The 16,229-nt window shown below is 43.3% G+C and overlaps 1 protein-coding gene across 1 annotated transcript in view; it reads right to left on the bottom strand.

Annotated features, from left to right (window-relative positions):
* The window catches only part of LOC135240167 (MOB kinase activator 3B), a 29,610-nt gene that overhangs the window by 6,564 nt on the left and 6,817 nt on the right, over positions 1-16,229 (bottom strand). Inside the window, exon 2 of the mRNA XM_064309505.1 lies at positions 12,400-13,006. Within this exon, the coding sequence (XP_064165575.1) occupies positions 12,400-12,817 (418 nt within the window). The 5' untranslated portion in view covers positions 12,818-13,006. The remainder of the gene's footprint in view (positions 1-12,399; positions 13,007-16,229) is intronic.

Genomic DNA, 16,229 nt, shown 5'->3' with positions numbered 1-16,229 from the left:
CTGAGGAACAATGGTGGAAGAATGTTGCTTTAAGTCTGTGTGCCTGCCACACAGTAATGAATTATCAGTGCACAGATGAGCAGGGTTTTGAACCCAACTAGCACAGTGATGATCTGATCAAATGCGGTAATTACAGTCCATATCCTGTAGTCTTCTGACACAGGCTTGCCACTGCACATCATGCCCAGGACGCTGTGTGCTCACTGAGGGATGATGCACCAGAAAAGTGGCGTCACCCACGTTGTGCTTTTAACTGCAGTTCCTGAAACCCCCTCTCCACCAATCCAATAAAAACAGGATGATCCCATCATGTCCAGCCTCACCGCTGTTCCACAGAAAAGGAAATGTTTTTCTGTTATGGCTCTGCACAACAAACCATAAAATGACAGCTTCAGTGCTTACCTGTGATTATTTTTAGAAGAGTGATTTTGTTGGTAGTTATTTTGGAAAATATTCAGTGGGTTTTTAAAAAATAAATGTCACTGACATAACTGATCGGACCCCAATATCTTTTGTTGTTGACGACCTGACTACAGTCCACTAATACATAGGCTAGATATTTTCAAACGGTACAAAAAGTACAAACATTCTTCAGTGCATATGATTTAAGGGACAATTATCAGACTGCCATTAATACAAATCAACAAAGTAAACAGAAAACCATTGCTAAATTAGTAAATTAACACATGAAGCAGTTGATCATGTACTTGGAAAAACGTGTGTGTACGTGCGTGTGCGTGCATCACTCTGTAGTATGCAGTATGTGGGGGATGGAACTGAATTAACAGCCATTGTTTCTCAACAAAAGCGTACTATAAAATGTGCTGTTATGTGAAGTGGTCTTTGTGCTCTCAAAGTAATACATAACTGCACAAGGAGTTTTACTGGGACTGGACTTCCGCTTTCAAACACTTTCTTCACTCTATGGTTGGTGTGCTGCCACTGATATCAGAGGTATATATAAAAATACAAACATGCATGTTGCAGTTTGTCTAACAATACTGAATAAATAAATCCTTGCTTTATAAAACAAACATCATACAAGTCAAAAGACATGCACACCTATCAATCCAATGAATGAAAAGGTCTTTACTGATAGCATGTCTGAATAATCAGCAAGCTTGCTACTATGCAATATTGGGTGTTGACAGCGATCTATGCACGATGCTAAATAGCAAGAAAAAGAGTGTGATCTGGCTGATTCAGGACCCACTTTATGTGATTCCTACATGAGAACTTCAGTATGTAATACAAGCCAAGAAATTATGTTTTGTGTTTTTTAGAAAAAAGTGCTATAACAATTGAAATGTAATTTATCTATTACAATAATTTGTTTTACCATCTCGTTTAAGACATTAAAATCTTCCTAACTGCCACAACATAATATATTATGTATTGCTGCTCATTTATGCATACCATGAATTGGTTCAGTGTGATAAAATAAGTCAAAACCAGACATACACATAACACACAACTCATTATGTCATGATACAAAATATTGTGCTAATTTCACACTGAACGCACTTGTGGATTTTATTTTTTAATGCTTTTTCCCTTCGTTCTCCTGTGTCACAGTGCCAGCGAGGGGGCAGTAGTGAGCCAGTGGCTGTAGCAGGAGAGACACCGTGAGACCAGCTCCTGTACCCCCCCAGAAGCCTCTGTTCTGCTCCCGCTCTGCCAGGTTTGCTCAGCCAACACAAGCCGACACCACCCCTAATCCCCACTATTACGTAATCTGTGGCGTAGTTCACACAGTTTGCAGTCCTAAAATGTGAGCTTTCCAGTAAAGCCTACTGTATGACTCAAAAGCGCTTTTCACACAGTCTAGCAGGGAATGTGGATGATGATTTTGTTCGTGGAAGCTGAAACGTTTTCTCACTTTAAGTTTCAGTGTGATAGGTTGAGTCTATTCATTTTTTTAAGAAGACTGAACGTTCAGTAGCTGCCACTCCACACCCTGTCTCATACTGCCTGTTGACCAGAAAACTCAACAATCATTCACTTAAAGCAGCTCAGATTGTCCAAATTGATAACATGGCTGCAGTGGGTATTTGGATGATCAAATTCATGAAATGGTCTCTTTTTACATAATGGAAAACTACTCCTACTAAGCAAAAATAGACTACAGACTACTGTAAGAATACTGTGACACTAGTGATATCAGTTTCCCACATTTACATTCAGTTCTGACTTAGCAACGCTGACTTTTAAAGTGCTATTTGGTGTGGTGAAGTCGGTTAAAATGCACATTCAACACAAGACAATTACAGGGCAAGTACTGCCCTCTGGGGAACTGCTCCAGAAATATTTAGGGTATAATATGCAGGAAGCATTTCAAATGTCACCTAATTCATTATTTATGACTATGAATGGCTGAGGGGCATAAAACAGGCCATAAATATTTGCCTTATTTAATATTAAAGAGCAGAAAAATGTGAGCAACCACAGAGTATATGATATCAGACCACCATGTATGAACAACATGACAAGTTTGATGATGATGATGAGTATTGCACTCATACATTTTGGAGAAAATTGTAATTTTAAAGAAAAAAGGCCTACAACCTTCAACAGTTTTTCAAGCTAAAGTAAATGGAAAGACATTCAAAATTATAGAGTGGGGGGAAGAGAAAGTAATGGTTCACCAGTTTGTTTAAAATTTAACTGGATATTGATTTTGTCATTGTGATGGAAATGGCTTATTGCATTCAGGACAACCAGGCAGGCATGAAACCCAGTATTGCACTAGGGGTCTAACTCACCCCAGAGTAAATCTCTAAGTAAAATGCACTGTCAGGACATCTGTATGTCTTTGCTGGCATGCAGGGTAAATGTGACATTTCTTCTTTATATCAGGCATGCAGGGTAAATGTGGCATTTCTTCTTTATATCAGGAACGTGCTGAATGCTGCTATATTTAGTGATTTTGTTCAGTGTACTGTTTTTATATAGTGTATTGATGGGGGGTGGGGGTGAGAGAAAATTATATTTCATTTGAAACAATTTAATTACAACCACCTCTAAAATAAATCCAAACAATGTGTCCCATCTCTGAACCTCTTCTGGAAAAACAGTGACAGGACAGAGTACTGAAGCCTACATATATGCAACACTGTTTTGTCAATAGTCTGGGTTATGGACATCCTAAAAGCGTAAGACAGATTATTATAGTAACCGACGATGTTCAGTCATGCTGCACCGACTTCCTGAGGAAAGCGATATGAATATGAGTGGAACTGTGGGTGTCAGAGGGCGTGAAGCTCTGTGAAAATGTAAGGTACAGAGAGCGGGGTCTGTGTGCACTCATAGGAGGCAAAAGCTGAAAAGAGAGCAGGCCGCACTCGCCCAGGCTGCCTCGCCCAGGCTGCCTCGCTGTGGCTGCCTCTCTGTGGCTGCCTCACTGTGGCTGCCTCACTGTGGCCTTTGTTGCTTTAACAAGGCCTGTAATGTTGGAACGCCACAGCGGGCTCCTGCTCCCCCCCTCCGCCACCGCAACTATTTCAGGACACGACACGCCGATTGTTTATTCCAGCCGGCCTCACGCCTGCCTCCACGTGCCCCCCTTTCAGTCTGGGGGTGTGGGCGGCGGGCGGGGGAGAAGTGCAGGAGGGAGGGAGGGAGAGAGGGAGGGGGAGTTTACGGCGGGAGGCAAAGTCTGGAACTTTCTTCCTCGCAGGAAATACGGGAAGAAGGGATCAAAGGACGGGGCGAATCAAAAGGCTCGGCCCTCCAGCTGCGGGCCCCTCCCCCGAACCCCCACCTTGTTTCCGCCCCTCCAGCCCGCCATCCACACCCCAGATGGCTTTTTATACTTTTCCGAGCGAGGCTGAACTTTCCGGGCAGAAACTGCTCGTCCTGCGCTGAGCTCTCTGCACCTCAGATTCTCCCTGCACATTACATCCTGCCTCTGGGCCCATGGCAGATCTGCTACGACAGATTTCACCATGATCGTTTGCAGCTGCAGAGTGCTTGCTCATCAGAAGCGCAAGGCTAACATTATTTAGGGGTGGATCCGTGGGTCGGTCTGTGTTGCTAACAGTCACCAAATGGAGCCCTACTCGGGTAAAACAAACTAACAAGTGACACGAGAGAAATCAGACCGCTGTTTTTAACTCTATAAACATCCCTCAGTGGCATGGACATCATCTTTATAAAATAAATCACTTAAATAACACTACATATTTTATCCTGTTCTACAGTACCATGTGCTCCAAAGCAAGCCTAGCCTTAGCCCTGGCACTGGGTCTGCCGTGACCTCTCTGTCACCTCTCAGCTTTGCTTCTCTCATACTGTTCCCATTGTGTGGCCTTTCAGGATTTCTTCACTGACCGCATTGTTGTGTTTGCATTGCCATATGAAAAGACTAACTGATGCAGTGGCCAGTTTAAACAGTCAGGCTAAACCTCTATCAAAACGGCCGCTGTGCTAGGACTTTCAAACGTTCAATAAAAAGTGCATCCCCCTGTCATATTCGACATGAGAGAGAGTGCAGTACTTCCGTCCCCTAATGTGCAGTGACATACTGCTTCAGGCTGTGGGTGTCGAGACGGGACTGGCCCCAGTTCAAGAATTCCTCGCCAGTAGTAAAGGCACGCAGTGGGTATAAACACAGACTTCCCCATGCGACCCAATATATAAGCCAAGTGACACCTACAGTTCTGTTTCTGGAATGGCTACGGAGTGAGTCATTCGGCCACAAAGTTCGACCACAATAAAGGGAGGGGGCTCAACATGCAGTCTGCTATCCAGCAGGATGTTCAGGCCCATAAAACTGAACAGATTCTCTGCTAAAGTGAGACCGATGGGCATCAGAAAAGAGATTTATGGGGAGATTAGGCTGCAATTTGGCCTTTGGCCAGCCTTGGAATAGGGGCACAAAAGAATGCGGTGTGCTTTGTGGTATTTGTGGACTTCAGGAAGAACTCAACAGATTCATCTGCCCTCATTGGGGAAGGCACAACGGCACCTCTCTCTCTTTCTAAAACTTGATTTCGTAGCGAGCGCGGTATAGTGCTTTATTGTGCAGCCCAGGCACATTTAAACAGTCATCACAAAGACAATGCTGCAGGCTCACCATTTCCTATTCATCTTAGCTGTGGGCTGGCTGATGACCAATTTACAGTGCAGTATGGGGCATCATAGATGAAGCGTGAACCTGTTCAGCGAGAGCTTGCACAACCAAGAGATACAGTGAGACCATAGCTGATATCTAGATCCGGAAACACAGAGGAGATGAGGCAAAGAAAAAAAAAAACCCCTTAATCTGATCTAACTACTGATGAGAATGGCGAACCACTGGAGGAAGGTGAAAAGGAATATTTACCTTGGCAACGATATATCAACAGATGGTGTCTATGCGGGGAGAGCACTGTTGGATTCGGCAAAGGAAGCCTAGCCCTGGCCGTACCGTGAGGGATATGGTCGTCTTTGGATACGAGCCTAAAGACTAAAATCTAATTATACAGGAGGGTCTTCAATCTCCTTCCATATGGTCCTTGAAGAAGCAAGGCCCTGTTCGGGATTGAGATGCTGGAAACTCTGCCCCAGGAAAAAAGGAAAATTTGGCCTGACACCACATCCAAAGAGCAGTTCCAAAGGAACAGGGAAGACTACAGGGCTTAGGTAGAAATCATAGGCAGAAATCCACCTCCCCTGCTCTCCAGGTTTCTTTAAACAGGGCCTCAAGAAAGAAGCTAGATGTCCTAAATGAAATGCAGACAGAGTAACAATGGTGTGACCTTTACATCACCCCAAGCAGCACCTAGCAGAGAGAGAACAACGGCAGAGCCACTCTCAGAATCAGGCTGCTGTGTTCACAAAAAAGTGTTTCTATAGCTTGTAGCTTTTCTTTAATCTTCATTTTATTTTTTAAATTACACCCATGAACTACACTTAAACTAATAAAAGCACCAATTACACTGTCAGTTACACAAAAGTACAGTTTTTTCGGTGGAGTAAGACAATGCCCACACTTAAAAAGCAGCTGTCACTATCTTCTTGACAAGTGGTATCATGCTGTTTCATTTAACGATGTAGAATAGTTCAACCTCCTCTGTAGCCTGTTTCAATTCCATTTACATTCACCACTTAGAAGAAGGTGAGACTTGGAATCTGGCTACTGATGTTTGACAGACAGGGTACTGTGTAGGGCAGACAAGCCCAAGCAGTGCTGTTTGCAGTTATCAAATGGTATTTTGATTGCTTATCGTTTCTGAAGACCTTCGGTTTCTTCTCTGGTCATCTGATAACAAAAAATAAATAAAATAAAATACTAAAACCTAACTGCACAAATTTCATACTGTAGGACAGATTTTCTCGAAAATGGAGAACAACAGAAGCCTGTTTAGTCCTGTGGACAGCATAGTTCGCTGCGTCCTCTCATTAAATCGCCCCCATTCATTTTCATGAAAATAAAGAGTTCCAGACAAACTAGATTTGATTAACTTCCCTCAGAGTAATTACAGAGGAGTAGGGACATGAGAAGCACCCCAGAGAAGCTGTACTCTGAGTTCAGCGCTTTGCTGTTTAAAAGATGCGTCCATACTGGAATTCATTCGCCAAAAAAACATGAAGATTTTAAAATGTAAGCCTAAGAGGAAACGTCCTACTTAAAGTAAGAAGGCAACAGCCATTACAAACAGAAACTAACTTTAGAGAAATGATGTACATAATGAATACTCAAATTTAATACTACACATTTTCTCGCAGACGTCTGGTTTTGTATACCACATTAGGGACGTGAGATAAAATAATGCAATGGAAAGATCTGCCTCTATGCCTGTGAACCCAAGCCTTTTACATGCATATTACTAGACCACAGCATGCATGGTAGATATTTAGAACATTTTTATCCTTGATTAGTTATGTAATGCATGTTGATTGAATGATTGATTTTATTTTTGGGTTAAAATATGTACACATTATACAGCCCAGAGTACATGTTAAATTGTTCAACACTTGTTTCCAACATGGTTGTTGATGGAATATTGATTTCATGCACATTTCATTTCAGAAAACTCCCCAACTTAAAAATCTTCCACATCATGATGATTGCGTTCATCAAGAACAGTTCCTCAGCACATAGACGTCAGCAGAATCGAAACCAAAAACACGTTTACAAATACTTGTAAACAACCAGTAATTTATACAACGTCTGTGGAAATGTTAGTTATATCACACCCACTATATGCAACACTGGATGATCACTGAAAACAGAGCTATCTCCACAAGCACAACTTAACTTACAGATTTAGATTCAGGACTTATGGAGGAAGAGGTGTATTATGGTCAGGAGAGTAGTGATGGAAGGGGTTCCTTTCCATGGTATGTTAATTATGTGTCGAATTATAAGCTCCCATATTATTGCACAACCCAAAACGGGAAGATGGAAAACAAAGGCTTATCTGCAAAACAACTGGCACCAATAACTCATACTGAGCTTAATCAAACAAACAGCTGAGCAGCAATTTTCTTCAGCTCTCAAAGCAGTTTTAAGACTCGTGATACAGTGGGAAGAGTCCCTGGGTGCCACAGAGGTCAACAGAGGTCAAAGGGTCTTCCAGGTGGTATGAAACAGGAAGTCGCATACTGGCAACAGGAAGTTCCTCTTCAATAGGGCATCCCAAACTGACAAAGCTGCAACAGGGACAGCCCTTCCTGTGATGTGAACTCTGATCTACCACTTCTCTTCAGAATTTTTAAAGAGTAATATAAGCTGTCTGTCCATATGGACAAAAACAAGAATATGAATAGATACTCGGACTACGGAATTTTGAAAACGGTACATTTATAAATAATGATTAATAGATAATAGATTTTAGGAAGATATTTTTATTGGCTGCAATAAGCCAATTATAATATATAGCATTAAGCTGCAATACAAGTTAAAGGTTGCATGGCTACAATGCTATTTGTTTTACAAGCCCCCCCCCCCCCCCTTTGTTGAAAACAAAGAAGGGTTGTATTAGTATTCAAATCCTCAGCAGGAAAACATCTCTTCCTGGAAAGTGTAATATACATTTCCTGCCAACTCTGAATGACCAGCACATGACTTTGGGGGACAGTTATAAAGTATCAACTCTCAAAATGTTCTAGTGGACCCCCCCGGACAAAAGAGAATATGAAAATGATCAATTGCCATTGTACAGAATCCAGTGGAATGTCTGAAGTCTGCGTCGTGACTCAAAGATGGACTCCTCTGTGGACTGTGGCAGTGAGGCAGGAAGGAAGGCCCAGAGGTGCTTGACAGGATACTGAAATGCAGATCAGTCAAACTCAGGAGTGATGCAGTATTAATCGTGGTTTATTCCCGTGCTCCCCCACCGAGGCCAAAGGTACCCAGCGCAGACAGCTGCAGTCTGGAGGGGAAGCCGATTGGATAATTATAGCTTTATTCACAAGCACAAAGCCAGTCAGTGATTATGTTGTTAAGGGAAGGGTAGGCCATCTCATCTCAGGTGAGTGTCCCACAGGGCCAGCACTACAACAGTGAGCAGGACCACAGACAGGCTTGTTCATTGGCTATACATCGCTTGGAACAGAAAAGAGTAAGTGACAGTTAAGCTGTGGGAAGGGTCCGTCTGTGTTTGGTGAGGTCTCGTGTTGGTGAGAATGGCACGTGCATGTTCCAGTAAGCCTGCCTAAAATCCTCATTGTGGAAAACTAGCACATGCCTCCAGTCACCCTTCTATTCTCATACAGCCATGGGCTCGGGAAGCAGTGCATTTTTCATCGCCGAACCATCCTTGAGGGACATATCAACCGCTTCCTCCAGATCTGCCTGGATCTGTGCCCCGTGAAAAAGAAGGGGGTTGTGGTCCATGTTTTGTTGAAATGGGATGGGACATTATGTAAGCACACACCCCTCCCGCCCCGCCCAGCCGCACTGCCTGTTAAGAGGCTCACTTAGTGGGACGTGAGGGACGGGGGCGCCTGGCCAAGGCTCTCGCTACATGCTGCAATCTGCTGGCTGGGGCGGTAATCCACCCTTAACACGGGATTACCCAGCATAATCTCAGGATCCTCGTCAGGCTGGACTCCATTGTTTCCAAGGAAGTGTAGTAGCAGTGAGAATATGTAAAGGAAGTCAAACGGATCTTCCTCGCCTTGGCCTTTACAGCTATGGTTCCATGGTGCGTTCACTCTCTACCCTCCAGATTCAAGAGTGTTGATCCTCTAGTATTGAATTTTATTTATTTAAATCTGATTTAATCTGATTCAGGTACAACTCATTGAGATTGAAAAATTGTGTATTTGTGGGAGTCAATTGTAAGACAGAATATCAATTAAAACTATAGAAACTATGTATAAAATTTTGAATTGATAGGTCAAATTAAAACTATGAGAACTAATTGTGTAAATTGCTTCAAGACATCTCATGGAAACTACTAAGCTGGAATTGTAACTTTAAAGATCAGGCTACCAAGGGGAACTGTTTCAAAACTTCATCATAGACCCTGGCCAGACCCCCTCCTCTAAGCCTGCATTCCTAGACCTCTGGCTCTTCCCCCCTCTCTGAGCCTGCACTTCCTAGTCACATCAGCTGTCTGTTCTGGCCCCTCTCTGAGCCTGCACTTCCCAGTCACATCTGCTGTCTGTTCTGGCCCCTCTCTGAGCCTGCACATCCCAGTCACTCAGCTGCATTCCCAGTCACATCTGCTGTCTGTTCTGGCCCCTCTCTGAGCCTGCACTTCCCAGTCCTTCCCAGTCACATCTGCTGTCTGTTCTGGGCCCTCTCTGAGCCTGCACTTCCCAGTCTGTTTGTTGTCTATTGCTGTCTGTTCTGACTCCTCAGTGGAATGAGCTTCTCACAACAGTCAGGAACGGCAGACATGTAGGCCATCTTCCGATGAAGACCAGCCCCTTCAGCCTTCAGGAGGGTCAACCCTGACCCTCTCTGGTGCTTTTACCTTGCCCAAAGCCTGACAATGTATACCTTATTTTTGTCAAAAGCCTAGGGTTCTTTGCTCTTGTTCGTACAACTTAGTTTAATGTAAATGGGGTAGCTGATAAGTTGTCAATCAGGTCTGCTCTTCTTGCAAAATTCTGACTCGCCTGTGCCTATTTTCCAGTTCTCAGGTATTACTGCACTATGATCCCCGATTCTTTGTGCTTGTGTTTGTGCAGTAAGTCTCTGGATAAGACCCTATGCTGAATGGCAGCAGTGGAATGCAATGTTACAAGGCTAAAATAATGAACTGTGATTAGAATACTGCAAACAAGCTCACCCCTTTCCTTTCAATGCAAATTCTCTTTTGTTTTTCATCTGCGTGTGCTCTTGACTGAGAAAATTCCAAACATCTGGGCTTGTGTTGTGGCTATGATGCGTGTTATCATTTGTGAAACAGAGAATTTAATGTTGACTTAGGCTGCACCTTTTTCCACATCTTCAGGGATAAATTTCAATGCTTCTGTGATACTTTCTGTGATTCAAAAAGGAGTTAACTTCTTCCCTGGATTTCAAACAGTGGAATAACAGTTCTAGTTTTCACCTGAATTAGACACAGAGAACTTGATCTTCTCCAATAAATGTGCTTTGTCAGTATATTTCAACAGATAAAAATGATTAGGCTACTTAATTTGAATTGCAGTTTGGAAAACTTGTATTGACGAATGTGTGTCTTCATATTTTTGATCTCATAAACTTAAATAAATATTGGAAATCCTGACATACTGAAATTAAGCTTGTTTGCCCACTAAATCAAGTTCTACAGTACCACAAAATTCCTCTAAACTGAAGCTGACGACAATTTTATCCTCCATGATAAAAAGGCCCACGGGTGTACAGTCCTATCAGAATACATGCTCTGAATCTGTACAAAAAAAAAAGATTCATGTCCTCCAGAGTCCTGGTACAGGACATGTAGCAAGAACAAGCATTTCGGAACATTCCAGGTCCCTGTTAATCCCTTTCTGCTGACTGTGCTAAGGGGTTTAATTCCTGGGCTTCCCGTCCTGTTCCATGGCTCTACCGACAGAGAGCGGGACCCAACACCCCCAAACAAACAGCTCCACATTACACAGTACATTGTTTTTTCCCACTTTCCAACATAATGGTTCCAAACATTCACATTTGGTGAAAACCAATCCACTGCCCCACCAACTTAAGCTTCTTCTTTTGTGCAATCACTTCCAATCTGAACTTCCAGAGCATTCCACTTTTCTCACCTTCTTTCATTTTCAGTAAAACATGGCCTGCCATGCACAAACAGAATCTGAGTTCTGAGGTTGCACCGCTAAGAGCACTGGGGAATTGGCAAAGATGAAAAAAGGAGGGAAAAGGAGTTTTCTCTAGGCAGACAGTGTCTCAGGTGTTATTACAGGCTGAAAGCAACAAGGCACAAAGGCCAGTTGGATACGGTTTCACCTCGACATGGCGGTGGTAGCGGGCAAGGCCTCTGGGGATCAGATATCCGTGAATAATTGAGAGCTGCAGGTGCTAGTGTTACCTGCTAGTGATACCCAGCCCAGGACCTCACGTTTACGCTGAGGGCTGAGAGAGGGTTAGGCCTGAGGCATAACTCTTTTAGCACAGTTTTGCTTTCCTCCCTTTACCCTGGGCAGCATTTTATTCTACTGAGAGGCAGTTTTTGGATTGGATAGCAATGAAGTCGGAGAACGTACGTGATGCGAACAAAAACAGATATGGAAGGTGGCTGAGACATCTGAGTCAGGATCTTTCAGGCACTGGCAGAAGGCATGCAGACTGCTTTGTGATCTCATCCTTTAATAAGCTGCTGCCAAGCAGAGGGCAGAGGAGGGTGTTTAAGAGAGAATTTATTTCCGACTGCGCCGACCTTGGTGCAATTTACCTGTAAGGTTAGTGGCCTTTCCATTGGCTGAAAACTGCGGGCTTTTTTCAGTCCACTTTCTGTGTGTGCACCCTTCAGCCTGCCCAAAGGTCTCTAGGTATAATGGCTACCTGAGATCTTCACATCTCCTGAGAGGCAGACAACAGGTCAAAGGTCAGATGTGGGACTCGCCTGCTTTGTTTGAGGTGGTACCATCGTCTTTATTCCACATTATTGATTACCCTGGCTGCACCTGCCCTTTCATCTTGGGTAATGGGGCATTCTTCTACGCTGTGATGACAGCTTTCTTTTTTTAAACTGCCCTCTCTTGGGGCTTTAAAAAGCCAGCAGGGGAATGCTGGGTGTCAAAAGGTGCAATTACACTTGCAAAAGTGTCTTGCACAAGAGGCCAGATGGTAAACTTTTGTATATACGGAATCTGAGAAGGGACCACTTAGTCTCCCAAAAGTCAGGACCCCGTTACGGTCAAGGCCATGTGGCTGAAGCACGTTGTTAGAGGAATAAAAAGGGATGTGTGTACCTTTAAAAGCACTTGTGTACCTTTAACAACGAGAATCGCTAATGCTTATCTTCTGAATATCACACTCACCTATACTGGTGGGGAAGATGTCCTCGTTGTTGATCTGGACCTCGATCCAGTCCATCAGCAGGTTCATGTACTGGGGTGCGGGCAGGGCGGTGGGCTTCTTGTACTTGTGGTCGTCCTGCCAGCGGTACTCGTACCGAGGACCGCCCGACATGACGGGGCAGCTCTTCTCGGTGCAGAACTCGCACACGGTCCCGTAGATGAGGTTGATGCGGTTAAAGAAGTCCACCACGTGTACGGCCACCCAGTCGTTGAGGTCCTCGCCGTGGGGCAGCTGGACGGCGGCCCGCAGGTCCACCCCGGAGTTGAGCGAGGCCTGCGCTTTCTTGTGCAGCTCGAAGCGCTGCGTCCCGGGCTCAAACTTGCGCTTGGGCCGGAAGGTCTTGTCCTTGTTGAAGACCTGCTTCAGGGCAATGGACATGTTTCCGGGAATCGGGGACAGGGAAATCAGGGGGGAAGGAGGACAGGGGAACAGTTGGGGTTTTTCCGACGGCCTGAGTGGCACCCCTCTTGTGGAAACTTTGGCACCAATAGTCACAATTTCGGTTTTTCACGCCTGGGGGTTTCCACTTTCCTCAGTGTGAGCACAACGTCACCCAGACATCCTTTCCTGTTGAAGACAAAATACAGTGAACAACCAGGCAGGTCCGTACATGAGCCAAATGGGTTTTATCTCAAATCTTCCATAATGTAGGGAATAAAAACTGAACCTGGAACTCAGGACTAGCTTGGCAAATGACTAGCTGAAACCGCTCCAGAGGCTCCCCTGAGTGGTGGCGTGTGTATCCCTGGTCTTTCTGCTGAGTGATATCTGTGTATGGATCTTGTTGCCACTTGCAGTACATCAGCACAATGGATGACTGTGCGATGATGTCAGTACAGAGAGAAGCCGTGTGAATCAGAGGCAGGCCCATTTCTACTGATGAATGTGCTGCTTTGTCAGAGCAAGGACACCATTTAACATCCTAGGTGTTGTCTACGAGTCTGAGTTTGCTTATGTATTGAGTTAAGAAATGAAACATCCGTTTAAAGCATCCGCATTTCTCAAGTGTTTACACGGAAAGCAACAGGCAAAAATGTATTACACATCAATGAAAAGCAAAAATCTATGGAATTTAATCTAGAATTCTAGCACCAGTTTGAATGCAGGATAGTTTCTGTGAAATGTCTGCTAGCAAAATGCATTTTTGTCAAACTGAATTCAATTGGATTTCCATGCAAACAAATACTCATTGGCACAGTCCTTTACTCCCAAAAGAGATGCTTTTCTAAGGCTGCATTTTTAAGACTCACAATGATGCTGTAGGCACTGTGGACTCAGTGGCTACCTTCCAATATTCCTCAAAGACTAGCTGCAGTGCATTGTGGGTAGAAAACAGTGGGCTAAATGAATAGCTTCTAGGCTTGGCCTAAGTACACGACAGTAGGCCAGTGTTCTTGGGGTAAGATCACGTCTCTCATTAACATAAAGTTGTGTGGTGTGGGATCTTTAGATACAAGCAGTACAGAGGTTACAAGTATCACAGGCAATAGGAAAGTACCTATTTTCCTGTCGGATATGGGATCTGTAAGGCACACAACTGCCTCAGGGCCGTTTTCAAGAAATGTCACCAAACTAGATCTAAACTCTTCCTTGTGAAGTGACCTCACATTTTCTCTAATTTCACTCATTTCAGTTCTGAGTTACCACTGGCTCACTAGAAAAACTTGTGCCAATGAGCATTGTGTACACTTTGTTGAAAATGTGTCTCTTCTCAGAGAGCCAAGGATGATATTTACTCAGAGTGTGTTCCTCTGACAAGCGTTTAAAAAGAAGACAAATGACAGGAAAGCACTAACCCTGTAAGGACTCCAGGTCTCCTTATGATGGTGACATTTTAATAACAGAGAGGGAAGAGATTTATATTTTTTCCCTCTTTGCTTTGTTGTAGTTGGACAGAGAGGGAAGACAGTTTGAACAGCTAGACCACAAACGGTAGCCAGTACTCATAATAAAGCCATTTTTGCCAAGCAAAACAGGGTGATATTTAAAATGAGGTGTGAAACAAAGTATCTTCAAGTTTCTGTTCCTCTTCCTAGCTAATATCCTTATATTCTTTGGCACTGGAAGTGTTTTTTTTCCAATTAGAATCCAAGTGATTAAGGTTAACAGCACAATAAAGGAACCACCACAGTGATTTGTGAATCTGCAATATTTCCATGACAGTTTGACTTGCAGAATTTTACCCCACCTTACCAAACTCCTTTTTAAAACAATTTAAACTACCACAAAACCATTAAGTTACAAAACAAGGGCTTTTAGTGTACAATTTCCTACCAAAACAGCTTTAAGTCTTCATAGTCCATTTTTGCCTTTAACTGTTCAAATATAAATTACTTTGCATGCACCTACTGTGCAGTTGATGAATTAGGCACACACATAAATTATGATGTCCATTTTCTCTTTCAATTTTTTAAAACCCTACTGCCAGTATTTAAGGTGACTGAATTGAAGAGTTGATGAGGGCTTACTGAGCAAAGGGCTCAGCTGGCTATCTGAAGTAGCCTACTTGAACAACTCAAGTTTTAAAATGTAAAGCACTGTGTCTATATTTCCTTGGGGACATGAATATTATTGTTGGACGTGAAGGCGTAGGGGTGGTTCTTATTGCATCATAAAATGTATGGCATCAGCTAGGGAATATTGAAAGGGGAGCAGCAATCTGTCGCTGTGTAATCTTTGCCTTGTGTGAAAATTGTAAATGTGTCTATTAAGCAGTCAACTTGACCTGTCATTTCACAGGACTTATGCTAGGTTGAGTAACGAACCGATAGCACAACCACGCCATTTAGCCTTCAGTGCTCAGGTCAGTATGTAACCTGATCACTTTGGCTCTCATTCTGTGGACAGACACAGGTTTCACTTGTTTTTAAAGCTATGAAAGCTATCTGATGAAGACAGCGCGTCATCCATCATACTTGAAAGATGGCGAAAATGAAGGTGGACTGGCCAGTTTAACACCAAGTGGGACCGTTCTGCTAAAGCAGCTTGTGTAGGCGTTCTTCTAGAGCCAACATTCTTTTAGAGCTTCCCTGTTCTAAATGTCAACCCGGCTTTCAGTGGCACATAATCAAATTCCAGATCTCTGACTTTTTTTCGAAGGCCTTCCGTATGTCTTGGTTCTTAGCTTCTTGACGTACAGTAGGAGGCATGGAGGTGTCACATTTTAAGTTAAATCGCTTTCCAGGTCTTTTCTCTGCTCCGTAACAAGAATAAACAGGATGCTGAACGTGACATGTGCCACACCATGGATTTGCAAGCCTGAATCTAACTGCCTGCGTAACTGTTGAATAGCATTAAAATGAAAACAATTTTTATTTCCAGTGCAAGACTTTTTTTGTGGAATGATCAAGTAAATGAGTGGCTGTATAATGACTCTTTTCTAATCAGAAGCTCAGTCTAGTGATTAAGAATGCTTGCATCATAAACCGTACAGCTAGGACTCTCAACAGGTTTTTGAATTGTTACACAAATCGTGCAAAAGATTTTTATATGCAGCGTACGTATCTATAACTACCTGAAGGTTCTGTAAAGTTATTTGCCGGATTTTGCACACTATTTACGCTTAAAAGTGAATCCAGGCCGTCCCAGTGTGAAGTGCCACCAGCAGCCCTGCAGGGCACCCCTCATAACAGGGGTGGAAAGATTTCAGCCAGCTATATTTTACTGAATTAAACTCATTACTACTGCTGAGTCAATCTCATTCACAAACTGAAAAAAATAATGTTGTAAGCATAAAAACATTTCACACTGGAATTTTGTGGTTCACTGAATGTCAAAATGTATCTACAAA

This window comes from Anguilla rostrata, chromosome 14, assembly GCF_018555375.3.
Source record: "Anguilla rostrata isolate EN2019 chromosome 14, ASM1855537v3, whole genome shotgun sequence".
In the NCBI taxonomy this organism is placed as follows: domain Eukaryota; kingdom Metazoa; phylum Chordata; class Actinopteri; order Anguilliformes; family Anguillidae; genus Anguilla; species Anguilla rostrata.
The sequence above is the reverse complement of the archived record's forward strand: the minus strand, read 5'-3'. Positions and strand labels throughout refer to the sequence as shown.